The sequence below is a fragment of the Colletotrichum spaethianum genome, assembly GCF_022836535.1.
Source record: "Colletotrichum spaethianum MAFF 239500 DNA, contig19, whole genome shotgun sequence".
In the NCBI taxonomy this organism is placed as follows: Eukaryota; Fungi; Ascomycota; class Sordariomycetes; order Glomerellales; family Glomerellaceae; genus Colletotrichum; species Colletotrichum spaethianum.
This window is the reverse complement of record NW_026054789.1, coordinates 329,822-353,007: the sequence shown is the minus strand read 5'-3', so window position 1 is coordinate 353,007 and position 23,186 is coordinate 329,822. Positions and strand designations below refer to the sequence as shown.

Below are 23,186 nucleotides of genomic sequence, written 5' to 3'. Positions count from 1 at the left end.
GTACTTACTACACCTTGGATGGGTCACTGCAGCCGTCAAGCCCAATCAACAACATGTCCGATTGCGTGAGAACATCGCTGAAGTATTTGAGGAAACCAGCTGCGTCGTCGCGTTCGAAATTTCCTAGACGAGCCGTCAGATGTTTGCGTATGCAAGGGCTTCACCGATAACGCCACGAACCAATGCTTGATCCCAAGCTCAAGATGCACTTGGTGCGAGCCAGGTTTTCTGGCTTTTTCAGCCATTCCCGGCCATCATCGTAGGTTCCAAGCAGGCCATGGCATCTGACGTGACGGAACTTGGGCACTTGGGCCAGTGTGCGCTCCAGTTCCTCCAGGGAAAGGTCGAGTGCGTAGTAGTCGATGTTCTTACCGGCATCTTCAAAGGCTTGTAGTAACAGACAGACTTTACGAAGGTTGCTTCAAAAAAGATCAGAATCATCCCAGACCAGTCATCATTCAGTAGGGATTCACAAACCCACTCCCCAACTCAATGACCATGGACTCCGGTGAGATGTTCTGCGCAATCTCTTTTGAGTTTTTCTCGAGAACCTCAATCTCGTTGTTGGTCAAGTAGTATTCGTCCAGGTAAGTGATCTGAAGAATTGTTAGTGTCGATCACGCAAGATGTGGCTAAACTGATGAGATTTCTGGAAGCACTCACCTCCTCGAACAACTGCAGTCCCCGTTCGTTGTAGAGAAGCAGGGTAGGTAGCCTCCGGGGTCCGTTTGTGGGGTTCCACATGGAAATGATGTCGTCCTTCAAGTTTGTTTCAACCGCAACACGCCGAATGTCGATGATGTCGAGGTCATTGTTGGCGACTGGCTGCGCTGCCTGCTGCTTGGCCGCCTTGGGGCCAGCGTGAGGTAGGCCGTCCTGAGAGACAGCAATAGAGCCCATCGTGGTAGGTACTTGGGATTCTTGAACGCTAAACGCTTGAGAGTCTGGATACAGGTCGGGTACAAGAATGTGGAACAAAGGTCTATGTTATATGAAGAATATTGAAAGTAGCATGTGCAAAGTAACATGTGTTTGGGACGACAAGAAGGGACGGGTACCTACAGCTTATAGCCAATGCGACACAGTTACCTGGGTCTCCCAGGCTGGCGGAGGCGCCGGCAAGCATACGGCGATACACGTTGGCGTCGCCATGCTAGCAATAGGGCATGTCAGAGATGTGTACCATGTGCCCAAGTGTGGATTGTCAGACATGTAATTGGTGACCCGGCGGGCCATAGTTTGCCGTTCTTGTCTACATGTACAGTGCAGTGACTCGATGGAGCTGAGATGCATTTCGGGGATATTGGCAGACAGACGGAACGTGTACGAAGATGGTACCGGGCATCCGAGATCAGATTGGGTGAGACAGCCACCCACCACTAGGCGACGTGAAAAGTACACCTCATGTAGCCCGGCTCCGTGGACCTTGTACCTCTCAGTCCAATTCCTTTTGTCATAACGTGCAGACAGAAGAGGAGTGTGACAGCTCCATCCTTGACAGAGAGTGGGAGAGGTTTGCATTCGAGCAAATCAGCGGACGTCATCTGAGGCGTATCCCACGCCCCACCGGGGGCAGCCACACTACTATTGTTGGAGCTTGACGCGGATCACCGGATTCGACATGGCTACTGTTCCTGGAATGTTGGAAGCGGCCGTTTTTGCACCCTATCGTGCAGGAAGGGGTAAGCTCGTTAAATCTTTGGGTAGATGAAATTTGTCCGGATGGCAGATTTACATTCAAGCGAGCCTTGGCATACGAGTAGCAAGCGGGTGTTGTGAGGAATATTGAGTGTAAAAATCTCGGAAGCCCTGACAGATGAAGATGGACTCATTGTTTCGAGAGCTCAATTCAGGAAAAGGTTACAGAGCTCCCCGCGCACTACATGACAAGAGACGCAAGGTTCTCAGCCAGGGCAAAATGCATGTCCTCTCTTGTGTCGTGTTGAGGCTCCATGAAACCAATGCGCTCGAAGTCTTGCTATCCCGGCAATGTCATCCACAGGGCGAGAAATGTGAAAGCTGACTGCAGAGTTAGGCTATTGATCAGCTAAGCTGGAGCATCTAGCTCGCCGTAGCTCTTCGTAGCTCTTTAGAAAGCTCTGCATCGGCTGGGCCGGGTCTCCCAATGCGACGAGTGGGCGTGAAGTGGTGACCAACAAGCTGCGACCAAGTTTAGATGCGCCTGCTGGTCTGGGCTTCTTGATCGGCACAATGGCCGCCACCCTGGCCCAGGTTAGCTGCAGGCCTCCCTGAAGCTTGCGGGGAGAAGACCAAGTAACAAGGAGGGGCAGCAAGAAGTTGCCGACATTTCCACGACACGCTTGTGCGAACTTCAGCCCACCCAGATGACCAGCCCTTAAGACAAGACGGGTCATGGTGCGTGTGGGTGAGAGTATGTTGACGTCATCTGTCCTCTGCTGGAACATCAGAGCAACAGCGTTTGCTTTCGGCTCCCGATGGTGAGTTCGGCAACAAATGAATCCATCGAGGGCGGGGTAAACCAGGCACCGGTCCAATTGAGTTACCACAAGGGCGTGTCGAGCGAGTGCCGATCAGTCGAGAACCCGTTGCAAAGCGCGGATTATGACAATGCCATGCTGCAAGCTCGAAGTCAGGGCGTCTAGAATGGGCAGTTCAGCCAGCAAGAGCGCGATTTATGCATGGCATGACCCCCGTGTCTCGTTGGATGCGGGGAATTTCTAGCGTTGGGTGCTACTGCTGTGCGGCTGTCCCTTTTTTTCGTTTACTGGTTGGTCCCTCGTAGACTTTTTCTTCGAAACAGCCCACGGAGGATTTGATGCATGGCCGTATTTTCCGACGAATGTTGGACATCGACAGGGTCGTCGGTGGTGGTAATGACGCTCAAGTAATGTTCAGCCTTTTCCCTACGCGCTGGTCTTGTGGAGTTGGCCGAGACTCGCCTTTGCGTTACTCGACAATTGACATAGAAAGCGGTCCGATGGGGGGTGCTACCGGTGTGCCTCGGCGCTTCCGGTGTGTTGGATCCCACGGTAGCCGGTGAAGCTCGGTCAGGACAAGGTGAGCAGGTTGGCAAGTATCGACGGTAATCTTCGGGTGACAGCCAGATTAACGCTGCTCGGCAATCTCACGTTCGGGCGAACCGGTTGTATCACTTGTTCCTTGCATGCGGCCACAGACGGGTGAGTTCCCGTGACACTGGGGCGCTCCCATCCCTCCCGAGGGCGAGCTTGATCTCCCCAGCTTGATAAGCTTATCAGCCGTTGTCTCTGAAGATCCCTCCGCCGGTTCGAGAACGGTTAGGCAGTCCAACATGGGCGCTGGGGCCAACCGACCATGCCGGTCGAAGTCAACCGTAGATAAGAAGTCGCCCGCATCCGCTTTCAGCCGTACGCGAGAGACTCGTTCTGGTGCCGTCGCGGTCTACCGGTGTCGTTTTCTTTCTCGCTGTCTAGGCTCCATCTTCACCAGAGTCACGAGCTTTCATGTTATCGAGAAGCTGGCCCAATGACCCACGATGGAAATGCGTACCCGAGAGAATTGATGATCAGCAGCGAGCGGTGAGCTTTGTCGGTTCTGTTTATTGTGCATTCGAGCCGAAGAAGCCTGTTTGATGAGAGGTGCACTAGAAAATCAACAGCTCTCGCGGAAGCCACTACTTTCTCCAGTACTCCCAAAGAGAAATTGGACCAAGGGTAGATCGTTCTGTCCGAGTATCTCACAAGAGACTTGTCGGCAGGAGAGCTCAACAGGCAAGAGCGTAACTGGGGTAATCACCGTTTCCGCGCCTCCTTGGCACGTACCCAGGAACCAGGTTTCACTTCTCCCACCCCGACAGACACCCAGCGAATGCTATCGAACCCTTGATTGTTGTTTCCACTTCCGAGCAGCGCCAGCCATTGTGGAATATTCTGTATGCAGGAGGAACACCTCCTTTCGAACTGTGCTTCGTCTACGAAACAGACGTCAGTGTCTCACTGATCACCCAGTTGACCTCCGTCTAGGTTACACTCAATATAAAGAAGTCCAACATCGATAATGAGAACACAGCTGAACAGTATGTCTTGCTGTCTTTCCTGCATATAGTCTCTTCTAACAATGCATAGGTATCATCTCAAAAAGCACCGTGTCTTCCCTCCAGAACCCAAATGTAGTCATGTCAACTAAACCAACCCAAACGCCGCCCAATGCATATCCATCAAATCATCCGCCGCGCTCCCCTCTTAACCTGCTCAGTATGCCTTCTTCGGCTTCCAGGCCTTGATCCACTTGCCCATGATCGCCACCTCCTGCTTGACAACCTCGGCGTTCTGTTCACTGAGCCAGAAATCCGGAACGTGGGTTCCTCCCTTGACAACCAGCCGAGGCGCCTTGTCGGTGCTCTTGGACGGGCCGCCGGGGCGGTAATCCGAGCTCATCGTCGCCGACTTCCAAGGGTCGAACTCGCCGTCGGCGAAGAGGACGTTCTCAAAGGTGGCGTTCCATCCCCCAGTCCAGTCATTGAACATGGCTACCGTGAACCCCTCCGAGATGGCCGGCTTGTGGCCAAAGGTCTGCGGGAAGCGGAGGTCGCACTGGCGCTGACGGTGCGCAGGCCGCACGTGCGACGACACGATGCTGGTGCCGTCCGACTTTGGCGGGCCAGTGTGCCACCAACCCAGGGGCTCGTTGCAGAGCTGCCAGGTCCAGCTGCGTGCCCACGTCAGATCGCTGGGCGAGTTGTATCCCACCGCCTCGCCGTACAGGTCGCAGGCATCCTCCCCTTCGCACTTTTCGCTGTACCTCTTGTGCATCCACGACGTGTAGCCGGCCCACGCGGCCTTCAGACCAACGCCCGACTTCTCGTAGCCTTTGATGACCGAGCCGTTGTTGGTGCTCGTCTCGATCCAGTCGCAAAAATCAAGAACGGCACTAGGGTCCTCGGCCCACTCAATGATGGGCTTCTGCAGGTACCAAGCAAAGTCGCCGGCGTCTTCGAGCGTCTCCAGGCCAAATTCCTCCTTCATCGCATCAATATCCTGGGCGGAGCCGTTGTCGAGCACGGAGTCGACTTGCTTGATGACCAGCTTGATATCGGCCGAGCAGTTCCGTGGCAGGGCCTGCTCGATGGGGGTGAAGAATTGCCAAAAGTCTTCGATGGCCTGGACGACGGCGGAGCTCGCGTGATAGGCGGCAAAGGTGCCGGGGGCAATAACCGAGGTCCACGCGGCGAGGGCACCGGCGTAGCTGCCTCCGATCAACACCCAGGGCGACGTACCCGCGTTGGCGCCTTTCTTCGTGTCAAACGGAAGCTTGACGGTCTCGGCGAAGTAAATGTTGTCGTAAATGGCCTGCGGCACATCCAGGTACTGCAGTGTGTCCGCTGTTGAAGTCTTGAATGGCCAGGATTGCCCATAGTATCGGTCTACCAAGTAAGATCAGTCCAAGTTCGTTGTCCAGGGCAACTCGGTATCATGGTGGCTGGCTCACGTTCGATGAGGATGACTGCGCCCTTGTGCGTCTCGGCATAGAGACCTGTTACCGTCTTGTTCTCCAGGTAACCCGTGTATCCGCTTGCGTCGCCCTCGCCTCCATTCACCATGAAGATGGGATAGCCCGGGCCTCCCCAGTGCTCGGCGTTCCACCAGTATCGTTGCTTGAAGGTGCCCCTGGACGGGTTGGTGTGGTCGAGCAACTGGTCGAATGTGCCGTTGCGGACTTGGTCCCCAGAGTGAGCCCGAGGCCGGAGACCACCAAAGGTCGGGTTATCAAGTGACCTGAGCAGTTTGGCGTTGAAACTTGTGACCGTAGCCATCGCGGTGGCTGCGAGAGCCACTACGGAGGCAAACATGGATGCCTTCATTGTGAGGTGGTGAAGACACGAGAGGGTATTGAAAAGAAAAGAGGAAACTTCTTCGATTCACCCGAAAGGATGAGATCTTTGGCTTCAACGTGTTGACAACTGCTAACCACAATAGACATGCAAAGAGGCGCGACGACGCCCATCATATACTACCCGACATCTCGTTGCTTCTTCCCAAATCCTGGGCACTAGCTGTTCATCGACAGGGGACGCGGGTAGCAACTCAGCCCCAACAACGATTGCAAACCGCCGCGCGAAGGAACAGAGCCCCCGCCAAAGCCATCAATCCGAAATTACGGCCTGTTAGGCCTCGGGGCTGACAATCTGACAGCCTAATCGCCCGTTGCCCACTTCTCTCTCTCTCTCTGCCCCTGGCACTGGCCACCGGAAGATGGGGATGAGGGAAAACCTGCAGAGCAAGGGGTCATCTCCTCCGCGTGCGCCTCCACAACACGATGGCGGCGTGGCAGGCAGCAAGCCAAAGAGAGGTCGAACTCGACGGGTAGGATCTAAGGGCCATCGCGCAACTGGGCTGCCAGTGACCTCGACTGGTAGGGCTAACGGGGGTCAAGGGGATGGGCGAGCGTCCTAGGCGCTAGGTCGCGAACAACAAAGCCACCCAGCTCCCCTCGTGGGATCCGCGCTAATAAGCTCATAAGCTTATTGCCTACAATCCCAGACCTGGCGACTGGGCGAACACTGGCAAACGATTGGCTCTCTGCTTTCCGCACGTCTCCATTGGGTATGGTTGCTTTCCTCCTCTGCTAGCCCCCCCCCCCCCCGGTCCCCTCAGCCCCCGGAGAAGCTGTGGCCGGCGTCGCTCCTTATTTCTTTTCCTTACCTTTTCCACTCCTAGTTGCAGTGGCTGTACTCGCTTGTACGGGTGCTTGCTGCTGCCTACCGATTGTTTAGGCTGGGGCCCTAGGCTTAGAAGGCTTGCAAAGCTGACCCGGGCTAGGCTGATTCGCATGAGCCAGGGTCTGGTTTCTATATTTGGGGGGTCTTGCTAATTTGCACGGGTCGGTCAAGTCTTCACAGCCCGAGTTCAGTCACCAATTGTGAGGCTCACGGGAGCCAACCTCTCCAGACGCCCGTCTTCTTTGTTTTCGTCTTGGCTTCCGGCCAATCCTGCTAGTTCCCGCTCCGTGCCCCGGCTCGGGTCTCGAGGGAACACCCCTTCCGGTCGGCATCCGAACCCTCCCCCCAGCTACGGCTACGGTCTTGGGCCGGGACATCCCGCAGTGCGGTAGGAAGGGGGTTCTGTAGCGCGAGCACAAATTAACAGGTTAAGACAGGAAAATGCCATCGTTTGCATTGCAAAACGGCAAACACGTTGCTGTGGTCCATGCATAAGTCCGATTGTGCACATCAAGAAACCCACTTGCTCGATTGGTGCTCTCTGGTCGGGGAGGGGGGGAGTTGACTCAGAACGTTTGCCTAGTCAGTCGGGAATGTCCCAAAAGAAATCAAGACATTGAATTGCCGAAACATTCAATGAGCGGACTCTTGCCGTTGTGTCGGCGCCACGTGACTGACGAGCCAGTGCCATGAGGAGCCCCATCACGACACGGACGTGGCGTAGTATAGAACCACATCCGTCGAGGTTTCTTCTTACGGTCTTGCAATCAGAACCTCGAACGTCGCGAACTCGGCATCAATCATCAAGGTGGCAGACTCATGGCCTTCATTATTGAATCCGTTCTCCTTGTAATTAGATTCCAGCCAACAGCTTGCCTCATAGGCAGGTACCGAGGCAGGGGTAAGTCGTAGCTTCGTAACGAAGTTATGTAAACGCAACCACACTTGCAAATCCGTTCCAAATATTGCGTGCAACCATTGCCACCCCAAAGCTCCTGTGGTCGATCATCCGCCATACGCACTTTTTTTTAACACTGAAGCCATGCTGGATTGTGAGCCCCACGCCCGCCCGCTTGCTCGACTCAAGAATAGTCGCCACTAAACTGCGACAGCTGGCTGCTGCCGGCCATCTGCGTGTAGAATGGCGGCTTCAGCATGTCCCAGTCTCCGATGCTGGACTCACAGACCATACCTCCGGTGCTGAACTCCTGGATATCCTCGAGCATGGTGCCGAATCGCTGGCCCTGGTTCTGCTCCACATACGAATCGATGTTAGCGGTGTCTATGTTGAGGCCCGCGATCGCGACATCGTTAGCTATGGGGTCAGAGGTCGGGGGGAAGCCCTGTGGCGGCGAGCGATGGGGCATACCGCTGTCAAAGTCATCTTGACCAGCTTGATGAATGGATGAACCGGCGTTGATGGCGGTGAATGACGAGGCCTGCCGAGAGTCTCTCCTGCTATCAAGGCCGCTGGAGCCGAGGTGGGAGTATTCGGGGCCCAAAGAAGAGCTTCTTTCCAACGTACTTGCGCGCGACCCATCAGACCCATCGTGACCCGTTGGTCGGTCTTCGTCGAGGATGATGCCATTACTCGTAATCTTGTCTGCTTTTATCCGCCATTCTTCGAGCCCGCCGCCGCCTGCGCTCAGCCGAATACTAAGACGTCCGTCGCTGCTTTTCCTCGATCCTCGGTTCGAATAGTCGGAAGAAACCTTGGTGAAATACTGGTCCATATCTTTGAAATACACTACGTAGTTGGAGGCCATGCTGAAGTAAGGGACGACCTTGATCAGTGCTTGGAAAGCGATGCCGGTGTTTCCTGTCTGTGCGATCTCAGGCACTGTTCCTGAGGCCCGCTCTTGAATCTCTTCCTCGCTGACCATGTGATTTTCGGTATCCATGTGTGGATAATGTCGAGCATAGATACCCACAAATGCCGCTTGCCAAATGGCAAAAATAACCAACGATGAGTGAGGAAGCTTGTCCCGGCATGTCGAAACCAGGTCGATGATGTCCCTTCCTGCTTTGAAAACTTGCTCCGCACTCCGCTCCCAGAATTGTTCTGGGACCATGGCAGGATCGAAAACGGGCTCATCGAGAGGGCCCACCGGCTTTTGACATTTGATGGCAAAGAAAGGGATGTATTCCCGATGCAGCATGATTTTACAGAGGGCGCCCAGCATGTGAAGGGACACGTACATGCTGTTGTCGTGTTTCCAGAAGTTGGCGCTGGACCAGGTGAACTCCTCCGGTAGGTGGGCATAAAAAGCTTCCACCTTGTTGTTCAGTTGATAAAAGGTCGATTCCGTGTCCCATGGCGGAAGCGTTTCCGTATGGCGGCCTCCAGCAAAACTGTACTTCGTAATGTCTCCCCAAAAGTCGGCGAGTTGCACAAACCGGCTGAGAACGCTGTCGTCAATCGGCCGCTCCATTTCCTGTCCCACTTGTCGCAGAAACCCGGTATAAACGACGCGGCCGAGGTCGAAGGCGTGTTCGGTGCAGGGCAGCTGGATCTGGAGATCCTCGGATCGAACCATCGAGACTCGGTCGGATCCACATGACAAGAGCCGATCAAGTATCAGACAGCTGAACATGGTGCGTCGTCTAATCTCCTGGTCCTTCCACCTATCCGAAGGCAGCTGCGCGGACTTGTTTGATCTTGGAATGGGACCCAAAATCTTCTTTTCACGCAATGGTTTGTCACCAAAGCCTAGCTTCAAGCCCTGAGCCATCCTGATGGCCACACCGACGTGCATCCACGCGGCGAGCCCACCGTTGGGCTGACTCCATTTATACAAGCCTAGCATAAGAAATACCTGGACACGGATAACGGTTGCTGAGGTCAGGGCCGATTCCAGGTTTCCTAATGCTTTGGTGAGAGCGTTCGCAAAGTATTCCGAGGCCATGGAAGGCTCCGGCCGAGGCAACGCACCACGGGACTTCGGGCCTGCTACTTTGTCGAATGTTATGTGGGCAACGTACTTGACCAGTTCAGGCTGGAATCTTGCTGTGAGGGCCAAGATTCCCAGAAGAATCAGGTTCGACTCGGCCGACGGTTTCTTGATGTCCTTGTTGTGGATGATACCCTTCAACGTCGGAAGGTGCAGAAAAGGAAGTTCTGTGGCGAAGTGTAGCTTGTAAATGTCTAATAGTTGATGCCACAAATCCACGGTCAAGTATGGTGCCGAGAGCACCTCCTGGGCATACACGATGCCCGTACGTCCTTTAGAGTTAGCCGTGTCTTCGAACTTCTTCATCCGTTTTCGATCATGCCCGATGTCCTTCTCCTGTTTCGGCGCCGTAGGAGGCTCTGCTCGCTTAACTGGGAGAGGTGTTGGATCTGGAAATTCGCACTTGTGGCCGGCCTTGATGCATGTGTCGCAGGGCGATCCTGTGTTGTCGTTGTCGCATTTAATCTTTGATTTCCTGCACCGAAGACATGCTATGCTGGACCTCATGGGAGGTCGCATGGCTCGCGAGGGTCTTTTGGCGCTCGAGCTGCCGCTTACCGCGGGTTTCGAATCATCGTCGTCGGGTACGGCGGAAACGTTTGGCCTGGCCCCGGCTGGGGGGACGGAAGCTTTCTCTGACGAATAGATGTCTTGAAACCTCCTCTTAGGTGTGGTCTGGGTGGAGGATGCCGTTGGCGCGTCATCGGAGTCCGATGCGGGGGAGAGTATGGACTGGATGCGAAGTTGGAAAGAAATCGTGACGGTTCGGGCCTGTTATAGACCCGCGAAGCCGATGAGGGGTGGCGGATGATTAAGAACAGAGGCCTGGATGAGATACGCTCGTCGCACCAAATTCCACTGGGCTGCCCTCCTAGAAACCTGCGCGGAGCCAGTGTGACTATGTTCGTGACAGAGTTGATTTGGGAAACAAGACGGCAGGAAATGCAGGGCTGGACAACTATGTGCAGGGCTTGTCGACGCAAAACTAAGTAGGTCAGGTCTCGAGTAGCACAGATAAGCAAGTAGCGGATGTGGACAGCTTGTAAACGAAGGGTGTATGCTTCGGGTGGTCCACAAGACACCTGCAGTGAGCCGAGAAATTTGTGGTCGATAGTCGATGGCTGGCTAAAATCGGAGGGGTAGATGGTTAAGGTTATAGATTGCCGGGTGGACGTCGTCCAACGTCTTCCGGCGGCGGCAAAGAAAAGCTGACGATGATGTGGTGGCTGAGAAGTGAGCTTGTAGTAATCGCAGTCGGGTAGACGGTTTGGGAGGAGGAGCTTGTACACAGTAGAAGTGGTGTTGATGGTAGACCTCGCGGGACGTTGACGACGAAGTTGCTACGAAAAAGTCACGCGCGTGCCGTGGTGAAAGGATGCAATTCTTGAGCAGATCAAGGAAGTAGGGCTACGAATGTGATCGAGGGTGGATATGGGCCAGCCAAAGCAATAAGCAATGATGTGGTCTGGAGCTTGCGTTCCCACGAAGTGTAGGGGCCAGGGCAGGGAGAGTGAAAAGGGTTGATCGGCTCTGGCCGTGCTGTCGGCCCAATTTGACTGTGTGCCAGGGCGTCACCGGCTAACAAGGTTGGCTCGTTCCTCCCTTGCTCGTTGTCTCTCTCGCCATATATGGGTTCTGTAGCTTGGCCTCCCCTCGTCATTGGGTTTGTCACTAGGATCAACCAGATCCGCAGTGTCTAAAGTAACACAGGATGCCTTGTCTCTTCATCGCCGTCGTCCGGACTGCTGGTTCTAGCATAGTGATGTTATGGAGACACAGTTGGAAAAGCACGACAGCACAGTCGAGCAAGCCGAGCCTGCCCAAAGGGCGGTACGTCGTGTGGTATTGTGCCTGTATGCCGCTCCCAGGCCCCATGTCTCTGATCAACCCCACGCCCAGAAGGAATGAAGCGGGCAATGGTGGGAGGGGCCAATTCACAGGCCGATGGCCAGGTCAAGGTCGGACCAGCAAGGATGCTGGGACGATTTCCGGATGGTGTCAACAGGGACGAGAAGCTCTCCATGGTTGTCCTGTTCGACGGCACACAATGTGCCCTTCGGCGCTTCCGCCAACAATCTCACGAGCAATAGATACAGAGATCTCGAAGCACCACTGCATGGCCACCATTTGTGTGATACGTAGAAGGCTTTTTCAAAGCCGGGCACATTTGGGTCACCACTATTTCGTATCTGAAAGCCCCGTTCGTGGCCTTGCTTGCTGGCACAGCCAGGTCCAAGATTGGCACTCGGCCGGATGGCCCCGCACGACGGCTGGGGGCTGTTACGCTCGATCCTGGAGCATCGATCTTTAATCGAACGGGTTTGCCAGCGGGAACGGCTGCTGTGGAACATTTCGCGGAGAGGGCGGAAGACACCAAAACATTGTCGTCTTGCGGCAATTGACATTTCTGAAAGCGACGCGGAATAACCGGGGGGGAGACAGCAATCCGGAACTCAACTCTCGAAGCGCCGCGATATGGCCGTCATTTCGCAGACTCGGGAGGCTGCAATCGGCTCTTCGTCCCTTCTAGAGCTCTTTCGCGCCGCTTAGTTGACACCTCGTTGTCTAGCTTTAAAAGACCACAGCGTCAAGTAGAGGTAGGGTTGAAGAACATATGATCGGCAAGACTGCGGCTCGCGAAACTTTGCACAGCACCTGTGGCTTGAGATGGTCTGTCAGAAGAGGCCAGGTGCCGCGTACTTGCACCGTCCGGCTCCAGGTTCATCTACAGTCAAGCTTGCTAGAAACGGGGAGATGCTGACAGTCTGGGGATGCAAGTGAGCGCAGGCATATCAGTCAGCGGGCTCATATTACTGCCTAGTGCACTGACATGATTGTGGCAGGGCCAGAGTGACCGGTTAGCCACCGTAGGCCATTGGCCTAGAGACAAAGGCGGCAGGTTGGGGAAGGGATGGACGGGTTGAGTATTGTCTACTAATTAGAGTATCCGTGGGATGCCTTGTGCCGGGACATGGGCCGCGCCGCGTGGGACTCTTCCAGGGCGTATCCAGGACCACTTGTGCCATGGGGTGGTGGCGGCGGCGGTGGTGGTGGTGTCATTGGTGCTGATGCTTGTTGACAGCAACAAGCTACCGTGACGTGTCCCTGGAAGTGGACAACGCTGTCCTCCTCGACTCTACCCTTTTGCAGTTCGGTCCGTGTCCCAGAATGCTTTGGTCCCGGTCTGGCATCGACCGATCTCATGCCGATCGAAAGTCGATGGGGGCCAGGGTGGCAGGTAACGGCGGCAATGGCTGGCTGACCCTGCGGCTGCGTCAACAGCTTCCAGGCCGCCCAGTCAAGTCAGACCCTGACATCATGTCGGGATTGGCATCGCACCTGGTAGCTCAGGGGAGCGGCAACCATGGCCGATTGGGGTGAACGGAAAAGCAAGCAGTTGGCAAGCCCGTTTCGGTTGGCCTCCGCCGGGAAGCCTGCCGAAGGAATTCCAGTGCATAGTTTAATGTAAATGGGAAGCGCGAGAAAAGCATTCATCCGAAGGCGCGGCGGCAGCGGCAGCGGCCGGCGTCGGGTCTCTGAGTGTGGTAGGTAAGCCAGCCCCCCAACGACCAATACCCCGCATCGACCGATCAGGCCGTTTGCGGCCCATCCTTTTACAACACCATGACTAGCAATTGATTAATAGCTAGTAACATAATACTAAATTTAAAAGCTGCTATATAGTAACTAAAAGCTATTTTCTGCCTTCTCCTGAATAGCCTATGCTTTTGCTTTTGCCTTTATAGCCTTAGCATCAGATTTAGCCTATGAAGCTACTTTTGCCTACATAATCTCTATAATCTTCACAAACCTATTATTTAGCTTAGACTTAACTTTACCTCTCAATTTTAGCTTAGTTATATCTATAACTTATATATAAAGAGTAGTTATCTTATCCTATAATACAGCAATACTCATATTTGCTTTATCTAGATGCTTACTAACCTTCTGAAATACTAGCTATCTAGAGATATTATCTCACTTATTATCTTGCTTATCTGCCTACTTCCATAGATACTAAAAGCTCCTCAAGTCTCCTAATTTTCTAGGGGTATAGATAGACTAAGAATAAGATTTATTATAAGAACTCTTATCTTATCTAATTATATCTTTATATCTAATAACTACATAAACTTACTATATCTATATTTGGATTAAGTAAAATAGGAGCTTTATAATGGAAAGGGGCAGGGTTTCGCGTTTTCATTTTTCCTTTTATCAGCCTGCAGACACAATCACAGGCCTGATCAGATGTGACTAAGCAGGACCCTTCCAAGTACAAAAGGGGGCTCTAGTCAGATACTATCACAGAGATCGGGATCTCATCACGAAGCAGACAGAGAAGCTTGACATCTTTAGACAGGCACTTAGACAGACACGGACGAATTCATCACTTTGATATCTAAACAAGACGTGTAATAAGTGACTGTTGCTTTGTTTCCTTAGGCCTGACTAGACCTCTAAGGTCTAGGAGGGTATCCTCCTCCTCCAGAGATCACGACACACACATGCGTACCACTTAGCAACAAGGGCAAATCCGAACAGACTGCAAGACGTGAAGGATACACTTTTCTGGTTTGCTCATGGCCCTGATCAGGCCAAGGAGGACCTGAAAAGAGTAGTATCTCACGGTCTAGGCGTTGGGGTAGTCACTTGGGGTAATCGGTCACTCCAGGTGCACTCGTGACGATACTGGGACCTTGGTGTTTGGTGTGGTTTGTGTGTCAACTGCCCACTTGCTGGCTTCCTTTATCCCACGCAGTTTCAATAACCGTATATAACTTGTCTATATATAAGATAGGCTTATAAGAATCAGGTTAACCCTAGAATCCTAGTCTTGGATCTAGTTAACCCTAGAATTCCAGCCTTAGATCTAGTTAACCCTAGATTCCAGAAAACCAACTCCTAGATTCCAGATAAGATTATTTTATTAGATAATCATATTACTAATAAGATATCAAGAAAAGGATATAAGCCTAAGATATTCCTACCTTTTAGAAAGAAAAGAAGATATAATAGCATGAAAAAAAAAATACAATAACCTTATCTTTCTACCTTTACCTTCACTAAGTCTCTTTACTTCCCTGTGACTATCTAAGAATATTACCAACATATTCTAACTGATAGTAATACCTTAAGGTTACCTAGGAGTAACTAAGAGAAGTATATACTATAGAAGGATATTAATGACTTTGTTTCTTATATAATCTATATACCTATTTTAAAGGGGCTTTCTAATATTAATAGGCTATAACCCTATTACTTACTAGCTATTAATAATAGTCTATAACAAGAAAGCTTCTTTCTAAGCATATGAATAGTAGTAGAGGAAGTTCTGCTTGCTAATAGGGGCAAAGTTAAGGATATAGTTATATATCTGTAGATATTTGTGATAAGACGCCTTAAGAGGCGAAAAGACTAAAAGGTCTAGAGGTTGAGTGATATAGCTAAAATAGGCTAGTAGGCAGGCTAGGTAAATACCCTTATAATAGTATTTCCACATAAACTTATCAAATACGTGACTTCTATAGCCGTCTATAATCAGGAGTCTTTTTGACCCCTTAGCTACAGCTTTTATGGCTATACTTAGGATAAAGACCTTTTCTAGCCACTAGAGCCTTATATTATTAGAAGTCTAGCTATTAATAGTTATATTAAATGACTATCTGTTAAACTCTTCTAGATTCTCTGGGAACTACTAATACTGGACTGTTTTGCCCTTGAAGATAACTAAGGGAGGGAGGTGGTAGCCATCGGCTGATATATACTCTATAATTGAGGTCTAGGTATGTCCTTCTGAGCTCTGGATAAAGATAGATAGCTTCCTAGAGTATTCTAATACTAAACTATTCTTCTAGACCCCTTCAGCTATCCCAGTCTCGTCCATGTTCCATTGCAGGTTCTTAGGGATCTATTTAACCTCTAAGATAGTCAGGATATAAAAGAACTCTTAGATAGCTTTAATAATAATTAACTTAATACGCTTATAGTTAATCTTTTTAGACTTTAAGGTCTTAATAGTAAGATTTTGCTTTAAAAACTTCTTTATCTACTTTTTCCTAAGTAGACGCTTATTTCTAGCTATTAAGAGGATATTTATAATAAACCCTTGTATTTAAGAATAGGTTAGTGCAAATCCTAGTTGCCTTTGGATAAGTATCTAGGTAGTTAGCTTTTTCTCTTAATCACGACTTATATACTAAAAGTCCTTCTTTATAGCTATATTGCTTGTAGAACTAGTGAGTCTACTATAGAGAATAAAGTATAGTATACCCTATTGCTTGGCAGATTTCTTGATGCTGACCTTATCTATAACGCTATTAATTGCGCCTTAAAGATGCTCAGGGGTATATCTTAGCATAGTAAATAGAATAGTAATTTTAGAAATAATTATTTCTATTTTCTTAAATTAATTGTTATATAGGCAAAGTTGGGCTGGATGGTGATGAGGAAGAGAAAATGCCGCAAATGGCCCGATTGGTCGATGCGGGGTATCGGTCGTTGGGGGGCTGGCTTACTAGGTATTTTTACGGACAGACGCGGCACGACTCGGTGGTGGCGGTGATGGCCGGCACGAGGGATGGTCCCTGGGCGTTTGGAAAGTCAAGCTTCTAGGTTTGGGGGAGGGGAGAGAGACGGATAAACCCGCAAAGCTGTTCCCGGTCGTCGAAGGTTTGCAGCTGGTCCGGGGCCCAGTTTCGACATGGTTCAAGGCGAAGACAGAGGAGAGGGAGAAGAAAAACCAGGCTGCGTCTTCTGCGTCTGCTTCTGCGCCTGCGCCTGCGTTTTCGGGGCTTGGCGGCGCCCACTGTGTCTCGGATAATGCTGGGAGCGAAGACAGGAACGGCGGCGGCGGCGACCATTGGCTCGGAGCTTGCTGCGAACCAATAACGGCAGTGGAATGAAAATCCCAAGGACGTGTTTTGGTGTCTCGCGGGGAGAGACAGGGGACGGACGCTCTAGCTTGTCACACGAGAAACGAGACAGAGAATGCCAGGAAGTGATGTGCCATTCCACTTGCCCGACCCGGGCCACCGCCCATGGCAATGGCAAAGGTAAAGGCAATGGCAATGGCAATGGCACGAGGAATGGCATTGGGAATGGTCGAGTCCGGGCAGGTCCCGAGGCGCTGGCAAGCAAGGACAAGGACATGGACGGGATGCAAACCCCGTGACTTGGGCGGCGTGTGCCAGCAAAGGAAGGCGCGCAGCTTTGTTGAGCCGAGTTGAGACGAGGCACGTCGCCTCGCTGTCGTGCGGATGGGGAAAACATCCACGACGAATCTAACCCAAACCTGCAGGTGCAGCAGAGCCAGGCAGGCCAGACAGGAAGGCATAAGCAGTATGCAGTGTACGTACCTTGGGCGCTGCCTGCTGCCTGCCTTGTGCCACGCCACATACCTACTGCCTACCTACCGTGGTGCGCGCCCACCACGTCCCTTCCTTCCCTCGTTCCTCGAAACCGGCAACTTCCATTGGGCAGGGCGTTACCAGCCAGGCGCCGTTTCCGTGTAACAGCAGGGGGTGAGCGGCCGGCGTTCACGTGGTGCTGAACCGGGTGGGTCCGCTCCACGGTGGACTTCCATCGACCATCAACACCAAACTGCGCGTTCCGCAATGCACCCTGCACACTGCACCCTGCACACTGGGCCCTCTCCGTCTCCCGTCTCCCGTCTCCCGCCTCCGCCCCCGTCTCCCTCCAGCCTTTTACTATGTACACACACCAGTACCTTTGCCTGCAACTCTTGCCTCCCTCCTCTTGTGACTCACTTCAACGCGGGCGCGCCCAAGCGAAGCAAAGCTAGGCTCATCTTCTCCATTCTCAGGCCTCGCCAGAGAGGCACCCTGGAGTCTTGTGCTCTATTCAGATGTAGGCATATCGCTCGGAACAGACTCCGCCCAATTGGTGTCTTGCCGCCCCCTCATTGCGACGACGCCACTCCTTGAGTCGACACATCGATTCGGGTCGACCCCGACAACATGCTGTCACTCACAAATAGACGATGTGACTCTTTTGTAAGACGTGCCTAGACTCGACATCGCCCTCCATTTGCCAACTCATCCCCTTTCCGAGCGGCCAAACGCCGACATGTTGCACGTCAGCGATCGACGGTGACGGAAATGCTCTCTCGTGAGAATGGGAGTTCGGGAGTTGGGGGCCGCGTCCCGTTTCCCCTGACCCGGCATGCAATGTCTTGAAGCGGGTTTTCTGACTCTTCCTATCTTACGTCGGCAGTGGGTTGCAACTTCAAGTTGCTCTCCACGAGACCCTGCACATCACGCAGCCTTGGCATGAGCCTAGCATCGCGGCTGCAGGCCGACTCTCCGATCTCTGCAAGGGAGAGACACTCGGATTGCGCCTGCTGATATTGTCGATGCTGGACACTCATCGCATTTCATTTTCGGCATGGAAAGACCATCTCTGCTCGCCTGTCGCGCCTTGGCTTGCCCTCTTCTGCCCTACGAGGCGTTTCTGCCCATGGTGCCACTTCTCTGGGAGCTGCTCGCGGTGGCATGGTCGATGACTGTCGAGCAGCTTGCTGGTTTGCGGCGGCCAACGTCCGCTCATAGCGGCTTTCAAGAAACCTTTGACATCCCCTTGTTGGGGTCTCTTCCAAGCGAAGCACAAAAGTGGCGTGCGTTTGCGCAAGTGTCTTGCCCTTTTGTGCTGTCCTGAGCCCATGTCTCACCTCGACACTTGGCTAGGCCATCTCTCTTACCGGTTCAGGCAGCTTGATTCCACACCGCTTGGGAATCGGATATCGAATTCTGGGTGAAGGCGCTGTTCTAGCATGGCAAAGACGGCTCTGGGCAGAAGAGTCTGATTCTGCTGTAGCTCGAGCCCCTGTCACACCACCACGAGAATTGCCACACGTCGTTTTCTGGGATACTCAGCTTGGCAAGTTCCACCTCAACGAAGCGACATTCATGTTCAAGATTCCCTTTGTAATCCAACCTACAATATTTCGACCAGCCTCCTCATGAGCGTACGATTGGTGCCGAGTTTACCAAATGCGTGAAGGCACCTTTAGAGTTGAGACAAGTGGCCAGCGCCTGCAGTTTCCCACCTTTCAAAATGGCATCGCCAGTCCCAGACCCATAGAACTCCACCATTGCAGCCACCTGTCTCTCATTGCTTGGCTGTTTATACCATCTCATATGCGTTGCGGCTATCATACCTGCTGTGCCTATTTTTTTCCTTCCTTCCTCCCTCTCTCTCTTCCTCTTTGTCTCACTGGATCACTAATCTTGTCAGCAATCACATGCAATGAGCATGGTCAGCACGAAGTCTTGCCCGCTGGTTTCCCTCACAATCTCTCTACCGGGTCAGTCGGTGGGGCCCATCAAGCCATTGACATACCGGGCAAGACAGGAACACAACGTAATGTAACATGTTCAAACTCCATAATGGCTAGGCTGGACAGGAGGAAATGCTTCCCTGACAAGACAGCCATGGAAGCGGAACCTACCTTCTTCCCTTGACGGAGAAATTCTGCTTTGCCATGCAGGGCGCTACGACATTCCAAATTCCTTGATAACGGAAGAAGCGGCTAAATTTTGTTTGGCCTTGGGATCGACATTCTAGGCACCGAGAGTGGCCGGGGTCTTTCTGGGGGCCCGTTGCATTGCTCTCTGCACGACGGATTCCGCGGGCAGCAAGCATACTGGTCAGCAGCTCCCTAACTCACGAATGAGCTTTGAGTGCTCGAGGCGGACTTGGCGACGGATTCGCTTGGAGGCGAGATTGATGATCTCGATTTGGGAGGTTGGTGCATGGGAAATGTGGATGAGAATTGGACATGAACGTCCTCCTGTCTAATAGGTAAAGGGAGGGGACGAGGTGGGCTCGAACTACCGAGACGACGCTGAGCCAGCTTTCTGGACTCTCATTACATCATAGGGCTGGATAGATCGCCGGAAAATCGCCGTAAGGTTCTTGAATTGAGCCTGACTTCATCCGAGGGTTCTTGGTCTCGTTCGAGGACGGACCAGGGTTTTCGGGCTCAAGACTTGAGCTGCGTGACCAACTGAGGCCAACAGATTCTCGCCTGGGCATACATGCTCGTACTTATGCCTGGGTGGTGCGCAAACTCGAGACTTTTTGCTTTTTGTTGTTCCGTGGGAAAGGATGCCGAGAGCCGCACGTAGGACTCCTTGAACCAGCGGCTCGCTCAGAGGCATAACAGCGCTCTGTACTCGTTTATTCTCTTTAAATACACCCTTCTTCATGTAAGTTCATGGGACTCACGACGGGAGATCTCCGCCACGGCTATGTTCCCTTCGGAATGTAGGACGAAGGAGGTGTCGGTCCCATAGGTTACCCAACACGCAGGGTGTTCCTGCAACATATCCGACAGACACGCATATTCGTGCTCTTGCCTCCCGATCCGAGCGAGGGCTCACCGCGGGTATGATGCCGTCAACAGACGCTCTTTCGTGGGACTCAACTATAAGCCACTCTTGCTCCCCATGCCCCGGAGCTACCCTTCAACCAATAGTCCTGGCTCTAATCTTACCCACAGGGGTAAGAGTAATTCTCATCGTCGATCGTGAATCTCACAAGGAGACCTTGTGATGGGCCATGCCAAGAGTCCTTGGCGCACGACCGCCTCCTCCCGCGATCGCCTTCTTATTATCGGTGTGGTTGAGCTCCGGGTTTCTGCACACCTTAAGATGAGGCCGGGCAGAAAATCGAAAGCTGGCGCGCACATCCTGCCGCCGGATCGGGGCCGAGAAGCAAGCGGACGGCGTCGTCGGTCTCCCTAATAGACCCAGACAAGGCTGGAACGCAAAAGAGGTTTTAACTCTGGGCTAGGCCAATTGGTGATGATCTCATGGCTCGCTTCAAGAGAAGTGTAAACAGAAGGAGCATGGAGCATGGCAGAATGTAAGGGATTGGCATGCACTTGGGCGTATGCGTGGACATCCTGCCCGGGCAGCAGATCGCAACATATGTTGGTGACGCTAGCCTGCAAAGCCCATCTCTCTAGTCCCCGCCGAAAGATGAGCTTTCCGTCCCGTCTCCAAAATCTTCCGGCTTCGAGCACCTACGACAGCCACCCGTGGGCGGCTCCTTATAAGAACCTCTCTAGGCTAATGGGCCTAGAGCATGATGTCCACAAGCAGCCGCAACATGCTTGACCAGGAATAGTCATGAAGACTTTGAAAAACCACGACCGGGTCCTCCGAATTCTCGATTTCCAATTCGCAGAACAGAGCGGTAACATCCATGATGTTGAGGAAGAGGACAAAAAGCGCATATGTGACTGGTTTGATGGTTCTCAAAACGAACGGTTGGGGAGGCTCCCCATCCAAGGGGTTTGAGGGTGGCGATGGTCGAGTTAGCTCGCGCCGTAAAATACCGTGTTCAGTGGGATGTCCATATGTAGAAAAAGGCTTGGATCACAGAGAGATGTAAATCTGTCTCAAAAAGTCTGTTTTCAGGCTGTTTCTTGGGAAGAAGAGTATGATGACTGGCTCCTTTCCTGAGTTTTGTGGCAAGGGGAGGAGGTCGAATGCCAGTGTTTCTCATTGATGAGGTGATGGTATCCAGCACTATTGACTGCTGCGTTCCGACGCACACGCAGCTCTCGCCGTGTCAAAACGAGCCCTTTTTATTCGAGTACACTACGGTTGAATTTGGAGTCCTGACGTTTGGAACCAGACCTTCAATGGACCCGAGGTTGCCTCTCAGCTTCTCCTATCCCTCTTGGAGACCACCACACTCACATCTGCAATCGTCTGCATCTTTCTGAACTAGACACTCCACTAACTGCAGCGCCGGTCATAGTTTTAAAAGTCATATAGAGGGTGATCATGCCGTCGTTTTCCTAGACTAGCTTGGGGTGCGTTGGGTGGCGGATGTCATGGCTGCTGACGACTGAAGGTTGGTAAGCTCCGGAGAGTCAACGAGTTTCCCAGGAGGCGGGCCAATGGCTGATTCGGAGCAGGCTTAGCAAGTTTGTCCTTCTTGATCTACCTCTACTCAACAAAGCAGCTTACTAGAAACGCGACGACGCCACGTTCTTGTCAAGTATGACAAGATGACAGGGAACGTAGATCGTATTTTTCAAGTGGACAGCAACTGTTCACGAGCTAACCCTTCCTACTACCATGATAAGACTTTTGATTCTACGGCGTTGGGGCGCGACGAGCATTGGCGGGCTTCTCGCACAGCTCGTCATGCCGTTCGGTGGAGCCGCCTACTGTGCGCACGATGGTAGATGAGCAGTAAGGGAGTTCAGCTACCAACTGAACCATTCCTCTCATCCCTCATGGCCTGCTATTTGATACTTCTTTTGCGGATATTCTCGCTGTCCGCCGCGTCTCTAGCATGCTCAGCGCCACGCGGCCCTCGTACTCGCGCGACGAGTTCGTATTTGATCTGATGTCCTACGACGAGTATCTCATGCAGCTCTTACTTCCTCCCTCAGCCATCGAATACCCATCTGAAGGGGGCTGGTCACACACCGAGTCTGAGTCCATGAGTTAGCTCTATCTCAACAGAGATGATGCCGCAGTTGTTGTTATCAAGCACATCCCATTTATCCAGCAGAGAAAGGGGACTATGACGAGTACTGGATGAGTTACGAGAGGACAGTATCGCCCGACTGTTGCCGGGGAAGCGGCCCTTGGTGTGCCCATCAAGCACCCTAGAGACGGTCTAAGAGAGCCGTTCAAGATCTGGCAGGAGCCATACGGCGAAATTCCGAAGCACATGTATGTATTGGGAACGCCCGCTTCTTTGGCCGGACCCGATGGGCATATGAGCTTTGTCGATACGGAACGTGGGACTTTTATATTCACGCACTATCAGGTGGGCGAAGAACATACCGAGTTGTCGCAGACGGGCGCTTCGAATGAACAGAGCTGGCGTAGATGTGAGACTTATATGATACCCGGGTTCTCTTCGATGATCAGGAAGCAATCGAAGGACATGAGGATCGTGAGCAACCAAACTCTACTTCCTCTGTGTTGCAGCAGGCCAGCTTGAACGAGGAGAGAGGTGGCTCTTTGTTGCCCCGACGACTCCATCCAAGATACCTATCGAGAGGAGGGAGTCTTTACGGTTGGTTATGGTAGGGAGAGATGTAAGGATAGACTGCCTCCTTTCAAGGAAGAGAGGCTAGCGGCAAGGGGAAGGTCATCGTGATGGCAATCCCAACTGGCGAAACCTCGTCTACGTGCCATACTTATTTGATAGCAATACAGGTCTGATAAACCTTTATATGTGAAATGTATGTTGTTTTATGTAACACTCTTCCTACATTAGAAAGGCTTACCTCAACCTTTGGGAAGGTTAGCGGGATAAGAGATAATGCTTTCTGGAAGCTATACAGTGGCTGCTATACTCTAATGGACATGCCTATGCAAGTACATGTCTCTCGTGCCGATTTGACCTTGGTGAACATGATACCATTGACGACCAGTCTTATCAGCGACTGGACTCATCTCGTTAAGTAATGCTGTGTAGTTCAATGCGGAGTGCTAGTGCCCGAGTCCAGAACAAGTGTCGAAGCAACCTCAGTCAGAACCCCGATTGAACTGTCATCGAAG

At 52.3% G+C, this 23,186-nt stretch overlaps 5 protein-coding genes across 5 annotated transcripts; 1 reads left to right on the top strand and 4 right to left on the bottom strand.

Annotated features, from left to right (window-relative positions):
* Positions 1-7: 7 nt before the first annotated feature.
* Positions 8-900, bottom strand: ColSpa_07510 (ergothioneine biosynthesis protein 1; the record flags this gene model as incomplete). The annotated part of the gene is made up of 4 exons (XM_049273722.1): positions 8-123; positions 181-419; positions 478-596; positions 664-900. 4 exons carry the CDS (start codon positions 898-900, stop codon positions 8-10), a joined length of 711 nt encoding a protein of 236 aa, XP_049129679.1.
* Positions 901-4,211: 3,311 nt separating this feature from the next.
* On the bottom strand, positions 4,212-5,821 carry ColSpa_07509 (putative FAD-binding protein; the record flags this gene model as incomplete). The annotated part of the gene is made up of 2 exons (XM_049273721.1): positions 4,212-5,383; positions 5,449-5,821. 2 exons carry the CDS (start codon positions 5,819-5,821, stop codon positions 4,212-4,214), a joined length of 1,545 nt encoding a protein of 514 aa, XP_049129678.1.
* A 1,940-nt stretch (positions 5,822-7,761) lies between these two features.
* Positions 7,762-10,205, bottom strand: ColSpa_07508 (putative transcriptional regulatory protein; the record flags this gene model as incomplete). The annotated part of the gene is made up of 2 exons (XM_049273720.1): positions 7,762-10,105; positions 10,189-10,205. 2 exons carry the CDS (start codon positions 10,203-10,205, stop codon positions 7,762-7,764), a joined length of 2,361 nt encoding a protein of 786 aa, XP_049129677.1.
* A 1,329-nt stretch (positions 10,206-11,534) lies between these two features.
* Positions 11,535-11,720, top strand: ColSpa_07507 (uncharacterized protein; the record flags this gene model as incomplete). The annotated part of the gene is made up of 1 exon (XM_049273719.1): positions 11,535-11,720. One exon carries the CDS (start codon positions 11,535-11,537, stop codon positions 11,718-11,720), a length of 186 nt encoding a protein of 61 aa, XP_049129676.1.
* Positions 11,721-16,597: 4,877 nt separating this feature from the next.
* Positions 16,598-17,105, bottom strand: ColSpa_07506 (uncharacterized protein; the record flags this gene model as incomplete). Its single annotated transcript, XM_049273718.1, has 2 exons — positions 16,598-16,924; positions 17,046-17,105. 2 exons carry the CDS (start codon positions 17,103-17,105, stop codon positions 16,598-16,600), a joined length of 387 nt encoding a protein of 128 aa, XP_049129675.1.
* Between the last annotated feature and the right edge of the window lie 6,081 nt (positions 17,106-23,186).